General features: G+C 54.0%; 3 protein-coding genes across 4 annotated transcripts; 1 reads left to right on the top strand and 2 right to left on the bottom strand.

Moving 5' to 3' along the window:
- Positions 1 to 1,182: 1,182 nt before the first annotated feature.
- NT5C3B (5'-nucleotidase, cytosolic IIIB) lies at positions 1,183 to 17,373 on the bottom strand. Of its 2 annotated transcripts, none has more exons than XM_082494857.1 (9): positions 17,303 to 17,373; positions 7,018 to 7,116; positions 5,804 to 5,873; positions 5,265 to 5,311; positions 4,687 to 4,772; positions 4,419 to 4,508; positions 3,333 to 3,495; positions 2,100 to 2,300; positions 1,183 to 1,761 (listed from the first exon to the last, which is right to left on the bottom strand). In XM_082494857.1, the coding sequence occupies exons 2-9, from the start codon at positions 7,084 to 7,086 to the stop codon at positions 1,651 to 1,653; spliced, it is 837 nt and encodes a 278-aa protein (XP_082350983.1). In that variant the 5' UTR covers positions 7,087 to 7,116; positions 17,303 to 17,373; the 3' UTR covers positions 1,183 to 1,650. The 2 variants fall into 2 exon arrangements, with proteins under 2 accessions (XP_082350983.1, XP_082350982.1); XM_082494856.1 differs by lacking the exon at positions 17,303 to 17,373 and adding an exon at positions 7,423 to 7,434.
- Positions 9,277 to 11,853, top strand: KLHL10 (kelch like family member 10). The gene is made up of 4 exons (XM_082494844.1): positions 9,277 to 9,711; positions 9,864 to 10,481; positions 10,961 to 11,110; positions 11,437 to 11,853. Exons 1-4 carry the CDS (start codon positions 9,292 to 9,294, stop codon positions 11,806 to 11,808), a joined length of 1,560 nt encoding a protein of 519 aa, XP_082350970.1. The 5' UTR covers positions 9,277 to 9,291; the 3' UTR covers positions 11,809 to 11,853.
- KLHL11 (kelch like family member 11) lies at positions 15,798 to 18,167 on the bottom strand (the record flags this gene model as incomplete). Its single annotated transcript, XM_082494838.1, has 2 exons — positions 15,798 to 17,605; positions 17,695 to 18,167. 2 exons carry the CDS (start codon positions 18,165 to 18,167, stop codon positions 16,009 to 16,011), a joined length of 2,070 nt encoding a protein of 689 aa, XP_082350964.1. The 3' UTR covers positions 15,798 to 16,008.
- Positions 18,168 to 18,972: the final 805 nt, after the last annotated feature.

The raw sequence follows: 18,972 nt of genomic DNA, 5'->3' as shown, positions 1-18,972 counted from the left end.
ATCATTTCTACTGGTTTCCACGGAGTCTGCCCTTGTGTCAGGTTACTGTGCTGTGGAACGTTCCTGCGTGACCGGGCAGCGGCACAGAGACAATCCTCACCCGTCGCTGGCAGCGCAGTGCCCGGGGGGATTTCAGGCTGCAGCAGCTGCTGGGTGGGCTGAGAGAGAGAGAACCCAAACCTCCGCCCCCGCGATCCTCCAGCAAAGACAGACAGTGCTCCAGCTCCAGCACAGAGCGCCCGGTGGGAGCCAGTGGGCTCTGGCAGGGATGGGGACGACCCAGAGCCGGGGAGCGGAGATGCAGCCGCCAGCGCCAGCACCGGGGAGGAGAGCGGCTCCAGCGCTGGGTACGCACCGCTTCAGCCAACGTTCTTATTTCAACACGGAGAGTGGAGCCGGCACTTTCAGAAGTCGCATTCACTCACCCATCACGTGGAGGGCAGTGAGGACTGAACCCAGTGCAGCCCGGAGCTCACCAGCCGTGCTGCCCCGTGCCACAGAGGCAGGGCAGAGCTGCCGACCTGTGCTGGGCCACACTGTGACAGTAATGGCCCCGAAGAGCCGTATCGGGGCTCACCCTGCGCCAGCACGGCTCCGGCCCCCATCAGAGCAGGCAGCAGGACGGGATGTGAAAGCAGTTTCCCACGTAAGGGTCTGAATTTGCCCCTTGCTGAATCGGGGCTGTCAGAGCTTTACTCTTTACATTACCAGAGGTTACGCAGAAATAAGAGGGTTTTTTCTAGTGCTGCCCTGAGAGCTCAGGATGAGCCCAGCAGTTTAAGACAGAAACACAGTTAGCTAAAATTTTCCTTAAAACCCAAAATGCTGCCATTGGCCTCTCCTCCCCGATCTGCACCGTGGGCTGCAAACGCACTGCTCTGCCGCTGCCACCCGAAGCGCCAGCCCGGCCCTCGCCAAACTCGCTGCTCGCTTTGTGCAGCAGCCGCAGGGCAGCTCCGCGGGCCCGCGGGGACAACTGGAAAAGTCTTTTTATTACAGCACAAGCGGTAACAGAGCAAGAGGGAGCGCAGGGCAGGGGTGCGGGACCCGGGAGCCACAGGGTTTCTGCGGGGGACGTGGAGACGAGCGATGCTGCACCTGAAAGGGCCACGACAGCCCCTCGGCCAGTGGCACCGCCGCAGCTCAGCCCTGGCACTTTGAAGCCAACAGAAAACAGGCAGAGAGAGAGATATTTGTTTTCTTAGACAGGAACACAGTAAAACGACACAGCTTCCATCTAAAACGGGTCTGTCCTCAAGCCACAGCAAACGATCTCCATTCCTGTGCTCGGCCACTGAAGCGAGCGCAGAACGTCTCTACCCGAAACATGAAACAGTTCGTTGCGGCCTCAGGCGGTGGAGGGGAGGGAGTCCCAGCGGGATGGAGTCCCAGCGGGAAGCAGCGGAGTCAGGCGCAGTTGGGGCAAAGGGAGTGGAGAAGCTTCTTCCGCCTCCCGCTGCAGGGCTGACCGAAGGGGGTTAGCGAGGTCGGGATGTGCAGAGCACACGAGAGCCAGGGCAGGGAGCCCGCCCAGCGTCGGGATGGAGCCCAGCAGGTACCAGAAGATCCACTCCAGCTTTGTGGAGGGAAGGACGTTCGCTGCCCAGGTGCCTTGCTGAGGGGCCGGAGCTGGGACAGTGCCTTCCCAGCTCATGTTTCCGTAAGAATGAACCGGAGAATCCCATTCACCACATCCAGCGTCTCATCGCGCTCCAGCACGATGTCGTAGGCATCCAGGTACTTCACCCTCTGCTCTTCCACCTGCAGCGCAGTCGCCGGGATGGCGTGGAGGGGAGAGGGCCACAGAGAGAGGAGAGGACTGTAAGCACCAGCAGCCAAGAATGACACCCAGAGCCCTTGCATCTCCTGATGCTACTGAAAAGAGGGGTCAATAACCACCCTGACGATGCCCCAGGTGCACCGGGAGCTCAGCAGACACCCCCCAGCTCCCTCCGCACACCCCACGGGAGCTCATACGAATCTCTCACAGCCCCTGAGAATCTCTCACTCAGGCAACTGCCACCCCTCTCTGCTGCCCCTCAGGCTGTGCACCAGGGGACGGCTGGCAGGGAAGCAAGACAACTGCTTCTCACACCCACCTTGTCGTTGAGAAAGCCGATCTTGAGGATGTTCTCCACACTGGGAACGCCATCTGCCATTGTCAGGTCACCCATGGAGTCCCCCAGCAAGATGATGCTCGTCCTAGTGCTCAGCTGCTGGAAGTACTCCGTACCCTGCAGGACACTGTTGTTCTTGTTGTAGGTGTGGATGAGAGGTCCCTTGAAACGCTTGAGGACTCCCTGCGCAAACAGGACAGACACGTTGATCCCCTCCGCTGTGCCGCAGCCTCAGTGCCCTTTCTGGAGTGGGCAAATAGGGGGATGCTCACAGGGCACCAGCTCTCATCTCAGAGACACCCTCGAGGAGTCTGGAAACACAGCCGCCACGAAACACCTGCAGACAGTCCCCAGGAGTCCCCTTTTGCAGGGCAAGCCCTTCCCAAAGGTGAGAACAAACCCAGAGGATGGAGATCCTACAGACCTCGGTGGGGCCCTGCGCTGCCCTGGAGCTGGTCAGGGGCCGTGGAAAGCGGCAGTCAGGGCAGCCCCAGGGCAGAGCGGGGCCCTTGCAGAGGGCAGGACTGTCACACTGTCCCATGCGCCCCCGAGGACAGCCTGTCCCGACACACCACCCGTGGGAACAGAGGGCTTCATTGTAAGAGCTATGCAATTTTCTAATGTGCACTGGGACTTCTCAGGCTTTAGCACATCAACAAAGGCCTTCCACGCCGCTGTAAAGGACATCTGGCCTTCACATCAAGAGACCTCTGTGTTAACTCCATCCTCCCCCCGCACCAGGACGGAGTGCACGGCACTGGACACAGAGACAGCAGTGCACTTCGGCCACCAAAAAGCAAGTTTGGAAGGTGAGGAGTCCCTGAGATCCTGAGATCGTGAGCAGATGCTCAGCTGTTCCGGCGCTCCATGTGCCCACCTTACACCCCTCTGCTCTCCCTCACCACTGGTCCAGCTCCCGCTGCGGGCAGGTGAACCTCTAACAGCCCCAGTGCTGATGGCCAGAGGGCTGCTACGCTGGCAGCAGGTCACGGTCCCTGAAGCAGAGCACACAGGGCAGGAGAACCCGACCAGCCTCAACGCCTCCCCCGGCACCCAGCAACGGGTCAGCTCCATCCACAGGGATCAAATACTTCAAAATGTTCATGGACAGCTTTTAACCTAGTGGTGTCTCTCAAACAGATCGCAGCCCTCAATTCCAGTCGAACAGCTCTCCTCTCTGCAAGCCCACCATGCATACGGGATGCAGAAACTCACATTGTCGTCGAAGTCCATGTAGTTGGACACCACGTTGACATTTGAGTAGAAGACATTGGCCTGACGGATAATCTCTTCAAGGATGTCACCGACACCAGCAGAGAAGATGAACAGGGGGATGTTGTACTTATGCAGCTGATTAAATAACTCAGTGAATCCGTCCCTAGAGCAGAAGTGTCCGTTACACAGTATTGCATTACCACCTCCCAGCTCGCAGCGAGGTGCCCGCTGTACCGTGGGCGGGGAGCGCTCTCAGCCCAGCTATGCCACTCCTATTTCTGCCTGGGACTTCCCAAACAGAAATGCACGCGTGAGCTCTGCGAAAACCATGAGCTTTTTGTGGCCCTGGCATTTCTGTGGAGGTGACTGTGCATGCCCGGGGTCTGCAGCAGAACCCCAGACCGCTCCTGGAGCAGCGACCAGCGGGGAGCTGCACAGGACCACGCAGCACAGGAGCGATTTGCCCAGCAGGTCCCGAACGCACCCAGCTTCCCACCGGGAGCACAAGGCACAGCGTGCCTGCACACGCACCCGCGAGAGCAGGTGCCACCAGCCCGCTCAGACACCCCGATAGAGACACGCAATAGGTTGGACTGGTTGTGAGGACGATCAGACCAACGTGTAATGGTCTCGCTCTGCCAGGACACCATTTGAAAACCCAGACAGACGGCACCACCTCTTCTCGGAGAGTGGCGGCTAATTCAAACCAAGGCTCCCCGAGGCAGTTTTGGGACCGTCGCCGCCAAGGCCAGCTTTAACTGCAAGTTTTAGCGCAGTATTTTTGTGCTGTGGGTGGAGTTTGATGCCAAGCCAAGGGCCTGGACAAGGTTCAGCAGTTACAGTGAGCGGAGAGAGGATCTCTCCTGGAAGAGGAGAGCTGCTCGCTGCCAGGGAGAGAGCTCAGGCTGTGGTTGTGGCGCTGACTTTTGGCTCTTTCATGGTTAGAGCTCGGCCTCAGGAAGGAAGGGAGATTTGCATCTGCCACGCTGCGGGGACTGCGCACGGAGCAGGGTGAAAGCAAGACCTGCTTGCACAGCGGCAGGAGGGAAAGGGCCGCAGGCAGCACAGCGAACCCTGGGCCCGTACCTCAGCATCACGTCCGACTCTCTCACGATCTGGGCTATGTCACCCCTCTGGATCTTCTGCTGCGACAGCAGCTCGTGGGCCCTGGTCCACCTAGGGAAAGGCAGGGAGTGAGCCTCCCGGCAGCGACTTAAGGCAGTCAGAAAAAGAACAACCACAACTTCCCGGTATCGCCACCAAGGCGAGAGACAGTTCAAGCCTTGTGCCTTGTAGCCCCTGGGGGCAAGGAGTTGCCAGGGCAAGGCCAAACTCATCACATACAACCACTCACCACTCCACCATGAGGGGACGTTTCTCTTCCAGGGTCCGGTTGGGATCGATTTCAATGGGATAGTAATAGTGCAGCAGATCTTTGAGCTGGAGCGTTGTGCGGATGGAAAAAGAATAGAGTGAACATCAGGTCTAAAGAGACTGTAAACAACAAAAAGAGCATTTCTAAGTTCCACCAAGGCATCACACTTCCTAAGGAAAAGCACAACCAAACCCGTTTCACTGAGCAACTGCGCTCAGAGGAAATCTGGAGACCACGGAGGAAGCGTTAACCCTCTGGCAGCCCGGCGGACTCTCACTGTGCTTCAAATACTGCAGGTACGGATGAGCACTCACACCCCCTTCCGCCTCTTAGCACACCGAAAATGCCCACAGCTGAGCATGCAAATTAAATTTCCCTTTTTGACTTCATCCATCACCATCAGCTGAAACGCAGCCTGGACGCTGGCCCCACTCTCTGTCCGGGCAGCGGGGCACAGCTGGGAGAGCAGTCACACGAGCCGCTACGACCTCCTGATGATGGGTGAGAGGGGCGAAATCACAGAGCCAAGAAGCAGTGCCTCATAAACCAGCACCTACCTTCTTCTTGCCGTCCTCACTGATAACGCGACTGTTATCCAGGATGTCTGTAAAGACAATAAGATGCCAGTGTTGCAGCCCAGAAACATACAAAGGCTTTCTAAAAGGCAGCTGTCCTGCATCTCCAGTGCCAGCTCTGCCCAAAACCGAGCCGTGTGAGGCACATCGCCCCAAGCATGGGCTCACTGCGGGGGCTCAACGTGGCAGCTCCCACTGCCAACCTGCAGCACGCACTGATTGCAGGGCACTGCTCCGCTGGGAGAGACCAGCGGCAATGCTGGCAAGCTGCAGGATGCAAGTATTCGAAGGAGAAGCAGCAACACCAGGAGACAGTGTCTGCAGCGGCTGTGGGCTGCCCGGGGGTCCGCTGCTGCTGCTGCAAGAGGCCGAGGCCCGGAGCTGCACCGAGAGCAAACAAGACGGGGCGGTGAGGCTTGGCACAGGAGGGGGAGGGAGGATGAGAGGAGCCGCGGGGACAGAACACAAACACGGAAAACACACAGAATTTGCAACAGTTAAAAAAGAGGGCTTGAACTCACTGTGCGAAGTGGGGCAGCGTCTGCCATTGCACCCAAACCTGCTCAGTGTCATGTCGAAGTCAGAAATGACCTGGAAGGTGAGAGAAGACCAAATCTGCGTGACGCAGCGCTCTGCCTTTGCCACAGCCAGGCAAGGGTGCTGCTGCCTCACGGGCGCACATCCAGTGCCTGCGGGTCTCACGTGAGGGTGCACAGCGCACCCTGACGCCGCCGCCAGCCATGAACCAGATGTCCTCATCTGAGAGAGCCAGCACCCCTCCCACCCCACCACTCTTATCAGCACCAAATGGCTTAATCCTGCTGACGTACCGCCGTGGGTGGAGGAGGGTGTTTGGGGACTGGTGCATATTTATAGCTTGTACAACAGAGAAGAAAAAGGCCCATCCAAAGAGAGTCAACAGCCTGGGCCTCGACAGGAAAAATAGCCTGGTCCTTCCTGTCATCTCGGTCTTATAGAATCATCTAATCGCCGACTGGTTTGGGTGGGAAGGCACCGTTAAAGGCCACCCAGTCCAACCCCCTGCCATGGGCAGGGACACCTCTGACCAGACCAGGTTGCTCCAAGCCCTGTCCAACCTGAACTGGGATGTTTCCAGGGATGGGGCATCTCCCACCTCTGGGCAACCCGGGCCAGTGTTTTGCCACCCTCAGCATAAAATATTTATTCGTTAGATTGCATCTAAATTTTCCCTCTTTCAGTTTAAAGCCATTAGCCCTTGTCCTATCACAATAGGCCCTGCTACAAAGTTTGTCCCCATCTTTCCTGGAGCCCCTTTAGGCACTGGAAGGAGCTCTAAGGTCTCTCCAGGCTGAACCCCCTCAACTCTCCCAGCCTGTCCTCCCAACAGAGGGGCTCCAGCCCTCCCAGCATCTCCAGGGCCTCCTCCGGCCCCGCTCCAACAGCTCCGTGTCCTTCTGCTGTGAGGACCTCCCGAGCTGGAGACAGCACTGTGGGGGGGTCTCCCCAGAGCAGAGCGCAGCAGAGGGGCAGAATGCCACCCCTTGCCCTGCTGGCCATGCTGCTGGGGGTGCAGCCCAGGGTGCAGGTGGCTTTCTTGGGTCACCACTTGGACATTGGGCCATTGACTGCAACTCTTTGAATGTGACCTTGTCCACTGAGTGGTCCATGTGTCAAATCCACGTCTCTCCAATTTAGAGACACAGATGTCATGCAGGACAGCGTCAAATGTTTCGCGCAAATGACTGCACAGTACCTGCAGCTTCTTCATCCCCTGCTCCTTGATGGACCGGATCAGCCCCATCACACGCTCGGGCTGCTCCATGCGGACCGTGGCGTTCTCCAGCTCAGGCACCTGCGGGCAGAGCCCCCCTCAGTGCCGCCCCAGGATACCCGGCAGCTCTGGGGGACCGAGACCCCCGGCCCTCGCTGGGCTCCGTAGCCCGGCCCGCCCCCATCTCCCATCATCTCCCATCTCCCATCTGCCATGTCCCCCCGGCCCCGCTCCCGGTCCCGCTCCCCGGGGACGCTGCTCGCTCGGGACCGGCCTCACCGCTTCCGCCCGCTGCTCCCCGCGCCGGGGCTCCCGCCGCCCCGCTCCCGGCGCCGCTCCCGGCCCAGCCCGGCGCCCCCGGCCCCAGCGCCGCAGCCCCGCGCTCACCATCGCGCTCCGCTCCGCTCCGCTCCCGCCGCGCAGGGCCGAGCCGCGCCGGGGCCGCGCAGCCGCGGGGAGGAGCCGAGGCGGGGGCGGTGCCGGGGCTGGAGCGGGGCCGGGGGAGCCGAGGGGGGGCCGGGGGTGTCCGGCGGTGCCCGGGGCACCCCGCTGCTCTCCGCCCGGGGCTGCGCCTCCGCCCCGCGCCCGAAGCGCTCCCGGTACCGGCGCTGGCGGTTGCGTTTCCTTTGCAACACGCCCCGAGCCGGGAAGGCGAAAGAGAAAGAGTCAGAAAAAAAAAAAAACAACCAACCCCAAATCCAGCGCAAGGGCTGTGTCTCCGCCGCCATCCCCCTTCCTCCCCCCGCCCCCCCCGGGGTTACCCCAAACCCGCCCAGCGCGAAACAACGCGCCGCGGCGACACGGAAACGTCCCGGCGCTCTCCCGGCGGTGCTGAGCCCGCCCGGGGCTGCTCGGCACTCCTGCGACCTCCGGGCCTGAGGACGCCCAGGAAAGAGCAGCCGGGCACGAGTGAGGCCAGCGAGGAGCCGGGCCGGGGCTCCCCAGCTCCACTCTCCCCTCCAGCCCCCAGCCACTACCTCCAGCCCTCCCCACGGGGAGCACATACGGCAGCGACAGAGCACCGCGGGCTCAGCCCGGCCATCAGCCGGCCCGTGTCCCACCCTCCTCCTGCGGCAGCTGCTACGAGGGCACTGCAGCACAGCCACTGCCTCCGCTGGGGACCGTTCCACCCGGGCTAAAGGACACGAAAGAGCTGCTGGGGAATGACACGGTGGGGTGTGCTCCGGGCAGCCGCCACCACCGTGGCTACAGGGGACACCGGACTACGGGCTGTGGCACAGCGAGGGCTGAGGGCAGCCGTGGAGCAACAGAGGCTGGAGGAGCGGGACCTCACTGCCTGTTAGGGGCTCGCAGCCAGTTCTGCGTCCCCCCACATCTGTGAGGTCATTATGGGGCATATTCCAGAACCACCAGACAGGCAGGCTTCCCGCGATGGTGTTGGAGGGCAAAGACAAAGCCCTGTAAGCACCCCAGAGAGAAGCATCTTCTGCTGCCATCAGCCTCCACACAGGTGAGAGCTCGGTTATCCCCACCGGGATAGTCATCCGGCGCCATGGAGAGGAAGATGAGTGCTATGGCTTGTGCCGTCTTCAATGAGCTTCGCCTGGAAGGGAAACTCTGTGATGTGACCATCAGCGTGGACGGTGTTGAGTTCAACGCTCACAAGAACATCCTCTGTAGCTGCAGCCACTATTTCAGGTCGGTCGGTGCTCGAAACAAGAGGGGATGGGGACAAAGCATTTCCCAGGCTGTGTCATGCTGCCTTAGAGTATCTCCAGCACTTCCATGGGCACTAAAACTCTCCTCCAGCCATTCCTACAGTCCCAGTCCCTGCCTGGGCACCGGAATTCATCCACAACCTGGTAGTAAACAGCAGCACTAGAAGCGGCGTCTGTCGAAGCCCCAGATGTGGTGCGGGGCTGGAGCATGTCACCCAGGCCTGTCTGCCACGGGGCAGGACGTTTTCCTTCCCCACACACCACCACTCGCTGGTGTTCTTGTTGAAGCCAGGTGGCCACTCTCCCCATGGCTCTCTGTGCACAGCTGGTGGCGGTGACTCCTTGTTCAAACAAGCAACAGTAATTAATAACCTGCACAGCCTCCTGGTGTGGCTATGGCAAGTGTCCAACTCCGTGCCCGGGGAAGGAGGAGACACAGGGACAATGGGGTCAGGGTTTAACACAGCAAAGCCACCTTTTCCCCCCAGCACTGCTTGGGTTTTTCAGGGCTTTGTTTGCCAGCAACTGGAGCAACGCCGAGAAGAGAGTCTATAAGATCAAGGGCACTTCGCCTGAAATGATGCGGCTCATTATCGAGTATGCCTACACCAGGACAGTACCAGTCACGGTGGACAACGTCCAGAGTTTGCTGACTGCAGCTGACCAGTTCAACGTCATGGGCATCGTTGGACTGTGCAGTGAGTTCTTAAAATCCCAGCTCTGCTCCGAAAATTGCATTGGCATCTGGAGATTTGCCAATTATTGCTACTGCCCTGACCTGCGAGAAGCAGCCTGTGTCTTCATCCTCCACCACTTTGAGGAGATGAGCAGGCTGTCTACAGAGTTTCTAGACATCTCTGTCGATGAGGTCATGTACATCCTGGAGAAGGACGAGCTCAATGTGAAACGAGAAGAGGCCGTGTTCGAGGCCATCCTGAAATGGATCGATCATGCCCCACAGGACAGGAGGCAGCACATGGCAGTCTTGCTGGGCCAGGTGGGTGCTCTTCGGCCCTTGGGCTCCCTACTAAGCTTTGGACAACGGTGTGGCCTGAAAGCAAAGCCACTGGGCATCAGAGCCTTCCACAAAGGATACCAGGGTGTAAAGCATCTGCATTAATGTTCTAACCTCCTTTTTGCCTTTCTCAGGTTCGACTGGCACTGATGCAAGCAGACTACTTCATAAACAACGTCAAAACGCACCGTTATGTGAAGGACCACGAGGAATGCAAAGTTCTCATCATAAACACACTGACAGAAATGTACAACCTCAACATGTACGGCCCATCCTCTTCTGACTTCACCCAGCGGCTCACACGGCCTCGCCTGCCCTACGCTGTCCTGTTTGCTATCGGAGGCTGGAGCGGGGGGAGCCCAACCAACGCCATTGAGACCTATGACTCCCGTGCAGACCAGTGGGTGAACGTCACGTGTGAGCAAGAAAGCCCCCTCGCCTACCATGGCACGGCTTATTTTAATGGCTTTGTCTATGTCGTCGGAGGATTTGACAGCACAGATTATTTCAGCAGCGTCAAGCGGTTTGACCCACTGACAAAAACGTGGCAGCAGGTTGCGCCCATGCACTCGCGGCGCTGCTACGTGAGTGTCACTGTTCTCAACAACCTCCTCTATGCCATGGGAGGCTTTGACGGACACATGCGCCTCAGCACAGCAGAACGCTACGAGCCAGAGACGAACCAGTGGGCTCTGATTGCCCCCATGCACGAGCGGAGAAGCGACGCGAGTGCGACCACACTGCATGAGAAGGTAAACTGGCTGCGAGACCGCAGAACCCTGTTAAGGCTGAAGTCTGGTGAGCAGGACCAGAAACCAACCAAGCCCCAGTGCGCAGCACTACCCAGTCAGCACGTGCCTGTCCCTTCCTACGGCACAGACCCAGGCAGGGACCCTCACGGAGCTCAGCCAGTGAGACACACAGCTACTGCTCCCAGTTTGTCACCCAGAAAGAAAAGAGGAGCTGCGGGAGCAGGAAAAGGTAACAAATGCTCCTGTTAACAAAGAGGAGGAAAGTTCACGTAAACCTCATGCATTAAATCCTGGAGCTCCCGATAGAAGGCTCTCTAAGAGCCAGCAACTGACTGGCGCGGTGGAGACGCAGACCAGGGCGGTAAACCCCCCCCAAAACACACCCCCAAAATCCAGCCATGCCATTCATTTTCTCCTCGAGGTGTTCTCCCTCCAAGGCTCTCACTGCCCTGCTCACCCTTTTTTCCTCCTGTGAACAGGTGTATATATGTGGAGGGTTCAACGGAACTGAATGCTTGATCACAGCTGAAGCGTATGATCCCACAACACAGCAATGGACCCTGATAGCCCCCATGAGCAGCAGGAGAAGCGGAGTAGGAGTCATTGCGTACGGAAACCAAGTGTATGCGGTAAGGGAGCAGCGGCACCTCTGCCGTGACACCACCCAGCACTTGGAGTCCTTCTTTTTGCTCAGCGGCATCTCCTGGATTTTCAGGCTGGCCATTTGCTTGTAAGGGCGATTTAGGGAAGTCAGAGCCAGAACGGTTGCTGTGCCTCCCGAGAATATTCCCACCTGCACACTTTTGGTTACGGCAAACACGCGCATCACTTTGCAGTGGCTGCAGCAAAGAAATTGCTTATAAGCAGTCAGCATGCGACTTGCGCGTGGAACGGTTTGGCCACCTCAGCGGGTGAGGAAAGGCCCATTTCAACTCTGTACCTTTGGCATTCCCAGGTTGGAGGATTCGACGGAGTCAACCGCCTCCGCAGTGCGGAAGCTTACAACCCTGCTGCCAACATGTGGCGCACAGTCCCCAACATGTTCAGTCCTCGCAGCAACTTTGGCATTGAAGTGGTGGACGATCTTCTGGTTGTGGCTGGCGGCTTTAACGGGTTTACTACTACTTTCCATGTGGAGTGTTACGATGAAAACACTAATGAGTGGTACGATGTTCAGGACATGGGCATAAACCGTAGTGCTCTGAGCTGCTGTGTGGTGCCTGCTCTACCCAACATCAGGGAGTACGTGGCCAGACGAGACCACTACGCAGACAACTCTTCGAGGGAAGTGGGCATCATTTCTTCAACAGGTAGCCTGCCTGTATAAACAGCTCTGCTTAGCCAATAAAGCCTTTTGAGCAGCAAGGGAACGTAGGCACTTATTCAAACAGAAAAACAATTCATACAGACCAAGAGTCATTTTCAAGAGTCATTGAAAACTTGCATTCTATGGTACCACAAAAGGTGCCCATCAGCCACAGCCTACAGAGCAACTTCAAAAATCAAAGGTACAACAGAATGCTAGAGAAATAAAAGGTTTATTTGCAGTCATTCACTTATTACCGTAAACTTTAGTACAGTGTATTGAAGGTAAAGAACATTACAGTAGGATTTGTCTCCAACGGCCTCTACACACATAGTATTTGACCTTACTGGAAATAAGACCAGGAGTGCTGCTTCCCCAAGCAATGTGCTGAAGTCTACGTTAGTAGCAACAGGAGAGTCCAGCTGCCATCACCCGCAGTGACAGGGACCTATGAGTATCTGACTCTAATGGTCTTCAAACATCTCGTTAGTTCCACTCTTTGCATTCATATTAGAATGCAAAGAATCCTAGAAATAGGACTAGATTCCCAGGAGCACCTGTTTGATCAGAATTCCGCTCAGGGCTGTCAAATTTGAGATAGGATTTATACCCCAACATAATGTGGACATAGCCGAAAAGAAATCTAAGCCACAAACCACTTACTTTAAGCTTGCTTGTTTATCCCCACTGAATGTTACAACATACTGTTACAAGGTTCTTTTAAAAAGAACCGAAAAAGTTGCAATTTTTTGTGACTCAGTTTGTCAGTAGCCATCAGTCTGTTCTGTGCCAGACCAGTTGAGCCAACAGTTTTAACATTTACTGTAATGGGGAAAAATTACATTGAACTAGTACAGCAGAATGCTTGGCATAGTTATTCTTGATGCATGCTAAAAAGCTGGCATGTTTTCTTCATTTCTGGAGTGGTATCCTACTTGTGCAAGAGAAAGTCTTCTTAAAAAGACATACAAACCCAGCATACCAACAGAGTATTCAGGTAGTTATAAAATACTATGTCCACATATGGCACCTAGAAATTACTACAATGACTGCCGAGTGCTAGGCAGGATGTGTCCTACTCCATCAATACACTGAGCAGAAAGACAGGGCATGAAACATGCATTTTGTGGCACGCGTTCAGTACCAGTATAGAGGTATGATTGTCATCAGGAGGAGGAGAAACTGCACCTGATGTTCTTTTACATGAGGAAGGCCAGAAGTCAGCCTTCTAATACTTAACTGAATATACATGAGGACCTAATTGACATTTAACGAGCCACTACAAACACACTGAAAGAATTCTCAGGCTTTTGTTTATAGCATCGCTTTGTAAACACCCAGCAAGCTATGGCAGTCAAGGGTGACAAGGGATTTGGTATGCGATTCACAGGTTCACGGGCTAAATTATAGCCAGTCATTAATGCAATTCTTCCAAACACCTAGAGGTGACACAATGGATAGTTAGAGTTATCAGTTAAAAACCATGTGCAATGCAATTGGTCCACTTCGAGTCAAGGCTAAAATAACCCCAACTACTTAAAAATTCGATAGAACTGGCATAGCAAATGTTAGAGCAAACCAGTGCTGTTCACAGTGCCCATCGCTCACCATGCAAACAGCGCACACAGAGACAGCGTGCATCACATACAGAATCATGGCTGGCATTCACAGGTTATGTTCTCTACACGCTTAGCTGTTTTGACACTGTCTGCGAGTGGAATGTTTTCAGTAAATTATACAGCTTCTATGTCAGCCAAAAGTTCCCATGGTAAATATCAATTTTGCTTCAAAAAGACAGACTGCAAGAAGTTTGGTCTTGCATCTAACTTTGTTGCATATTGCCACACATCAAACTATTTTGTTCATATTCCAACTGAAATAATAATCTTGGTATTTCTCCCTACAAATGGTCCATATTTGTTGACAGACTACAAGAGGGCTTTGACAGAGCCTGTTAAATGTCTACAGGAAAGTCAGAGGGATGGAGCACATAAACCCCTCTCAGTTACTAAACCACGACACTTCTGTGCAAAGCTCCCACAAATATAAGTTATATCAATGGATTTAGTACTAAAGCTGTGAGGCATTTTCACACTTCCATTCACAAACCCTGCTGTAAGGGCAGTCATTCTCAAACTACTCCAGCCAAATCTGCAAGACTTCATTGGCCCAACTTCACCGATTAACCCCTTGCTGACAGGCCTGCAGGAGCTGATTTGGTAACAGTCCCTTCTGGACATCAGCCTTAACCCTGAACAAGCTTACCTATTTCCTCTCTTGCATTAGGCCAGCATCTTACAATGTAATCTGCCCTAACAATCCAATAGGCAAATAAAACACAACATGGTTACTGTAGGTGAGCAAATTGAGGCTAAACTGGTCAGATTTTCAAGGTGTGTGTTTGTTTTGAATTATGGCTAGATTACTCTATTACACAAAGAAAACTTATTGATATCAGAAGTGGCAAGTGAACTGCAAAGTGGAGTGTTAAGGGATGTACACATCAGAGAAACCTTTACACGCTTGAAAGACTTACCCAGTGTTTCAGATATGATCTAGGTTGCCTGCTGGATTGGAAAATGAGAAGTATCAGCTCAGTAAGCTAAACAATTAAAAAACAAAACAAAACCAAACTGTTTAGAAGGTTTTTTTTGCAAAGAAGTTGCACACATCAAAACCACCAGCAAATCATCATATGAGGCAAAGACAGTCAACAGATTCTCCAACGTTTGTCCACACCAATTTTGGAACACCCTAGTTGCTCCTCCCTTTCCCTTCCCTGTGATCCTGAGTTAGGTTGCACATGAAAACCTGAAACATTCCACTGAAGGGAAGGATGGGGAAGAAAAGGAGGTAGGAAGGATGCACTGAATCCACTAGTGACTTAAACCGACCTGGGGCTCTTCAGTTCAGGGAGGAGGAGTGTTCAGTTACAGTTATCTTTAGAGGCAGCGAGCCTCCAAAAGAAATATTCCACATTCTGTTACTTGGGAGTATAGCAGTAAGCAAACCAGAGCCAACCAGGGCACTGATTTATGTAAAACCACCTCAAAATGCCAAAAGGTATTTAAATCAGCTTCAGTCTTACTGCCACAGTACGTGGGGAAATTAAAGTATTCAGAGACTATGAAAACTCAACTACTTCACTTCAAGAGAAACACCAAGTGCTGATTTGTTAAGGAGCACTGGAGCACAGCTTCTTTAAGTTTCTAGGGAAAGAATACTGAAGGCAAAGGGTACTGATTGTCAAAGACAGGCTGGAAACAGGCTCACGGGGGTTCTTCTCATCGCTTTTTCATTAGAATTAAAATGCACACAACATTTGAGAAAGGATCTTCAAGTAGCTCAGGTTTCAATCTATTATCGTGAAAAAATCTCATTCTTATAATCCACACTGATATAAATGAATAGTCAATATTGGTGGGTGCCTACTTTGCTGGTTTTCACTCCTTTTATCAAGCGGATTGTTGACTCAAGTTTCTCATGAAGCTGTCAAAGACAACTCAAAGCATCTTCAGACATACCTGAAAAAAATCTACTGCCTCAAGCTCTCTGTTTTAGCGAGTGTCTGATCATCCATTTATAAATAAACTCTGCAGCCTTTCTAGACCATACAGATACAAAATATTTAATCCACATAGAAACATCCTGAAGTAATTTTATAAAGAAAGATTGTGCTTTTTTTTTCAGATATATTTGTAACTAGTGCACTTGCCTCCAACTTGGGAAAGCTAAGTATACTAACAACAAATATGTGAAGTTTAGTCACTGAGAAGTAGAGCATCAAAGGAATGTCAATATATAAGTGCAAATAAAACAGGTGCTTTCAAGCACACACAAATGTAACCACTAAACTATTAAGATAGAGATCTTTGATTTTCAAAATAGAACTGTTAGAGGCTAACTCTACAGAAATCCTTGAAAACAAAGATCTGAAGAGAGAAGTAACAGACTTAAATGTTCCCGGAGATACTTCACAGCCCGTTACAGGCTACAGGTTTTCCCTGGGCACCATTAAATAATATTGTTGGATTCACATAGCTTCTCAATTCCCATCCACGCTCAATTTCTGAGCTTCTCAATTTTCAATACAGAAAAGATGCTGGTTTTACACACCAAATCCAATCAACACCCTCATGTCTTATAAAGACATATTAAGCCTAACAAAATGGTTTAGCACAGTATTTCCTAGATTCCTCAGGAGGAGTGATATTCCAGAAATTAGCACTCAATCTGTGAGCGTGGCATTCTCCGTAAGCTCAGGGAGTGTCGGTGTATTTCCTGCATCTGCCTTTCCTGCATTTGCCTTATTCTATCTTTTTGCCACATCAAATTTTGTGGCATAGGGTATCTTTGTGTCCCCTGCAAGCACCTGAAGGGAATTCTCACATGGCAGGCTGTTGCTCTGCAGCGAGGCTGAGGCATAGGAGGCAAAAGCATCCAGCGCTTTCTCTCAGCACAGTAACGATAGGCCTCTTTCCTGTATTGCTTGTCAATATCATCACTGTTCTTCCACCCCCCAATGATAAAAACATCATCTTTATAATAACAAATAGCTGCTCCTTCGATACTAAGAACTTCTGGGGGCAAACTTTCCAGTATTTCATCGGAGGCCCTGCCAGAGATTTTTACCTTAGCTTCCTCATTATCTATAGGGTAACTCTTGGGGCAGCACGATGCTGTATGGTAAAAGTTTGTGTTAGCGACAGACATCTGAAAAGAGCAATAATTATCAATGAGCGGCAGAGACTCCACATCCTGCCACTGCCTTGTTTCAGCATCGTATCTGATAATAACCGCCCTCAAGCCATCTTCACTATCACTGTCAACTGGGGTACGAGCAGCAACATAAACAAACCGGTCTTCAACAGAAACAGCTTTGACATCACGAAGAATCTTTGGTGCTGACTCCAAGTTAAGCCATTTGTCTTGCTCAGGATTATAAATGGCCACATCTTTAAAGCCAGGACTGAAATTGCCATGTCCACCAATACTGTACAAGTTTCCTTTAACTTCAGTAAGGCCAAAAGAATGCTTTCTGGTTATTAGATTTGAGACTTGTTCCCAAATATTTCTGTTTGGATTGTACCTTTCTACAGTCTTGGCAAACCCTGGTTCCATGGACCCAGCCACATAAACATAAGATTCTGTCACAGCAACAGCATGCCCATCGAGATGATTATGTATGTGTGGTAAGTTTACCCACCTATCTTCATCGATGAAATACCCTACGCACTCACTTAAGTAATCTCCTCCCTCCGACACACCACCAATCACCATAATGACGTCCATATTTTGTCCAAAACGCGGCAACGACGCTACTGGACAAGCGGAATGTTGTAGATTACCAGACTGCAAGTTCTCAGACCGCAAGGCATGACTCTCCACAGCTTCAGACACTAATTTAACACAGGCTTCATTACTCGATACCAGCCTTTCTGATTTGACGTGGCGAGTAAGGTAAGTGGGTTTCATCTGAGACAATCTAAGCAGTTTAAAGAGATCTTCAAAGTACCTTTCTCTTTCCTCGGGTTTTTTCTGAACCCACTTCAAAACAGTCTCAAAGAGGATTTCTTCAGAGTCCACTGTGATCTCCGAGTCTGACAGCCAGCCTCTGATGAGGTGAAAGGGCAAAGTATAGAACTCCTCATCTTGGATAACTTTGTGGAAGTTTCTCCTGATCATATCCTGAGCTTTGAGAGCCAGCTGATTCAAGGAATACATGTGGGCTAAGCTGTGCACCGCAACGCAGTTGGAGAGATTGAGCTTTTTCTTCAGAAACTCTCCACAGAACTCTTTTAACCGGGTCAGCAGAAACCTGCGGAACAAACGAACAGGGGTGATGTTGCGGCCCGGTTGCCGCCGGTCCGGTTGCGGCCAACCCCCCCGGGGCCGGGCCCCGCTCACCTGTCGGCCATCTCCAGCACCTCGTGGACGTTGCCGGGGCTGACGCGGATGGTGCCGGTGTACATGAAGCCGATGACGGCCTCCACCGTGTCGGGGTCGGGGCCGCCCTCCGAGTTCCATTTCTGCAGCTCCACGCGGCCCGAGCGCGACTCCGCGAAGCCCCCCGAGAGCAGCGGCGTGAAGTACTCGGTGGCGGCCGCCAGGACGGAGCGGTGCGCCCGGTACTCGCGGGCCGCCCCGGGCCGCCCCCCGCCGAAGGCCAGAGTGATGTCGCAGTAGAGGCCGTGGCGGCGCTGCTCGTTTTGCCGCCAGGCCAGGTCGGAGCAGTGCGCCGGGCACCCGAACTCCTCCGCCTCCGCCTCCCCATCCGCCCCGCCGCCGCGCGGGCCTCCGCCCTCCGCCTCCGCCGCCGGCGGGCCAGGCCCCGGCTGCGGCTGAGGGGAGGCCGCGGCCGCCGCCATCTTGTCCGACATGGCGGGTTGCGGCCAGTGCGCCTGCGCGCGGGGCGCTGAGGCGCGAGTGCCGCGCGCCGCGCTGCCCCCTGGCGGGGAGACGGCGCCGCCGCCGCAGGCGAAATGGCGGCCGGGGCGCTGAGGAGCAGCTGATACAAGCGCGGCGCCCGGGCCGCCCCGTCCCCTCGGGCCGGGCCGCCGTCACCTGGGGATCAGGGATGCGAGCGAGGTGAGTGCCCCCTCTCGCTCCCCAGTGAGCAGAGCGGGCGTTTGGGCCAGCACGGCGGCAGGGGCACCAGGCCCCCCCGCCCCAGCCTGCCCGCCTCAGGCCAAAGGCGGGACAGGGGCAGCAGGTTCCAGCTCCCCGGGTCACCGCTGCCCGGCAAGGGCGAAAAGCCCATCAGGAGGGCGGTGGTGGGCTGTCCCACGCAGGGGTTGAAGCCTGGCCTGCCCCCTGAGGCGTCTCCGTTCTGGGGTGGCTGTGGTGCTGGAGGCAACAGCGGGGTTGGTTGGTGTGACAGCCAGAGCCCCTGGCAGCGGTCCTTGTGAGTTAGCACAAAGGTAGATTGTGAGCTGCAGAGGTACCACAGACCAGAAATACATGAAGTTTTATTCAGAGCCTTGAGCTATCCTTTTGATTCTTTTTCTCCTTAACATCAGTGTCTCAGGCAAGCCTGCAGGGAAGGGACTTTACATGAGGAATTCATTCACTCCAACAAAGGTACACTTTTTTCATTAAAGGCGTAGCTATTGTTTCAACATTTACTATACAACACAATACAGTTCCCTAATTCTTGTATAATGCTTTATCAATAATCACTTTCAT

Source organism: Vanellus vanellus (genome assembly GCF_965231255.1).
Source record: "Vanellus vanellus genome assembly, chromosome: 24".
Taxonomy (NCBI): domain Eukaryota; kingdom Metazoa; phylum Chordata; class Aves; order Charadriiformes; family Charadriidae; genus Vanellus; species Vanellus vanellus.
This window is presented reverse-complemented; position numbering and strand designations above follow the sequence as displayed.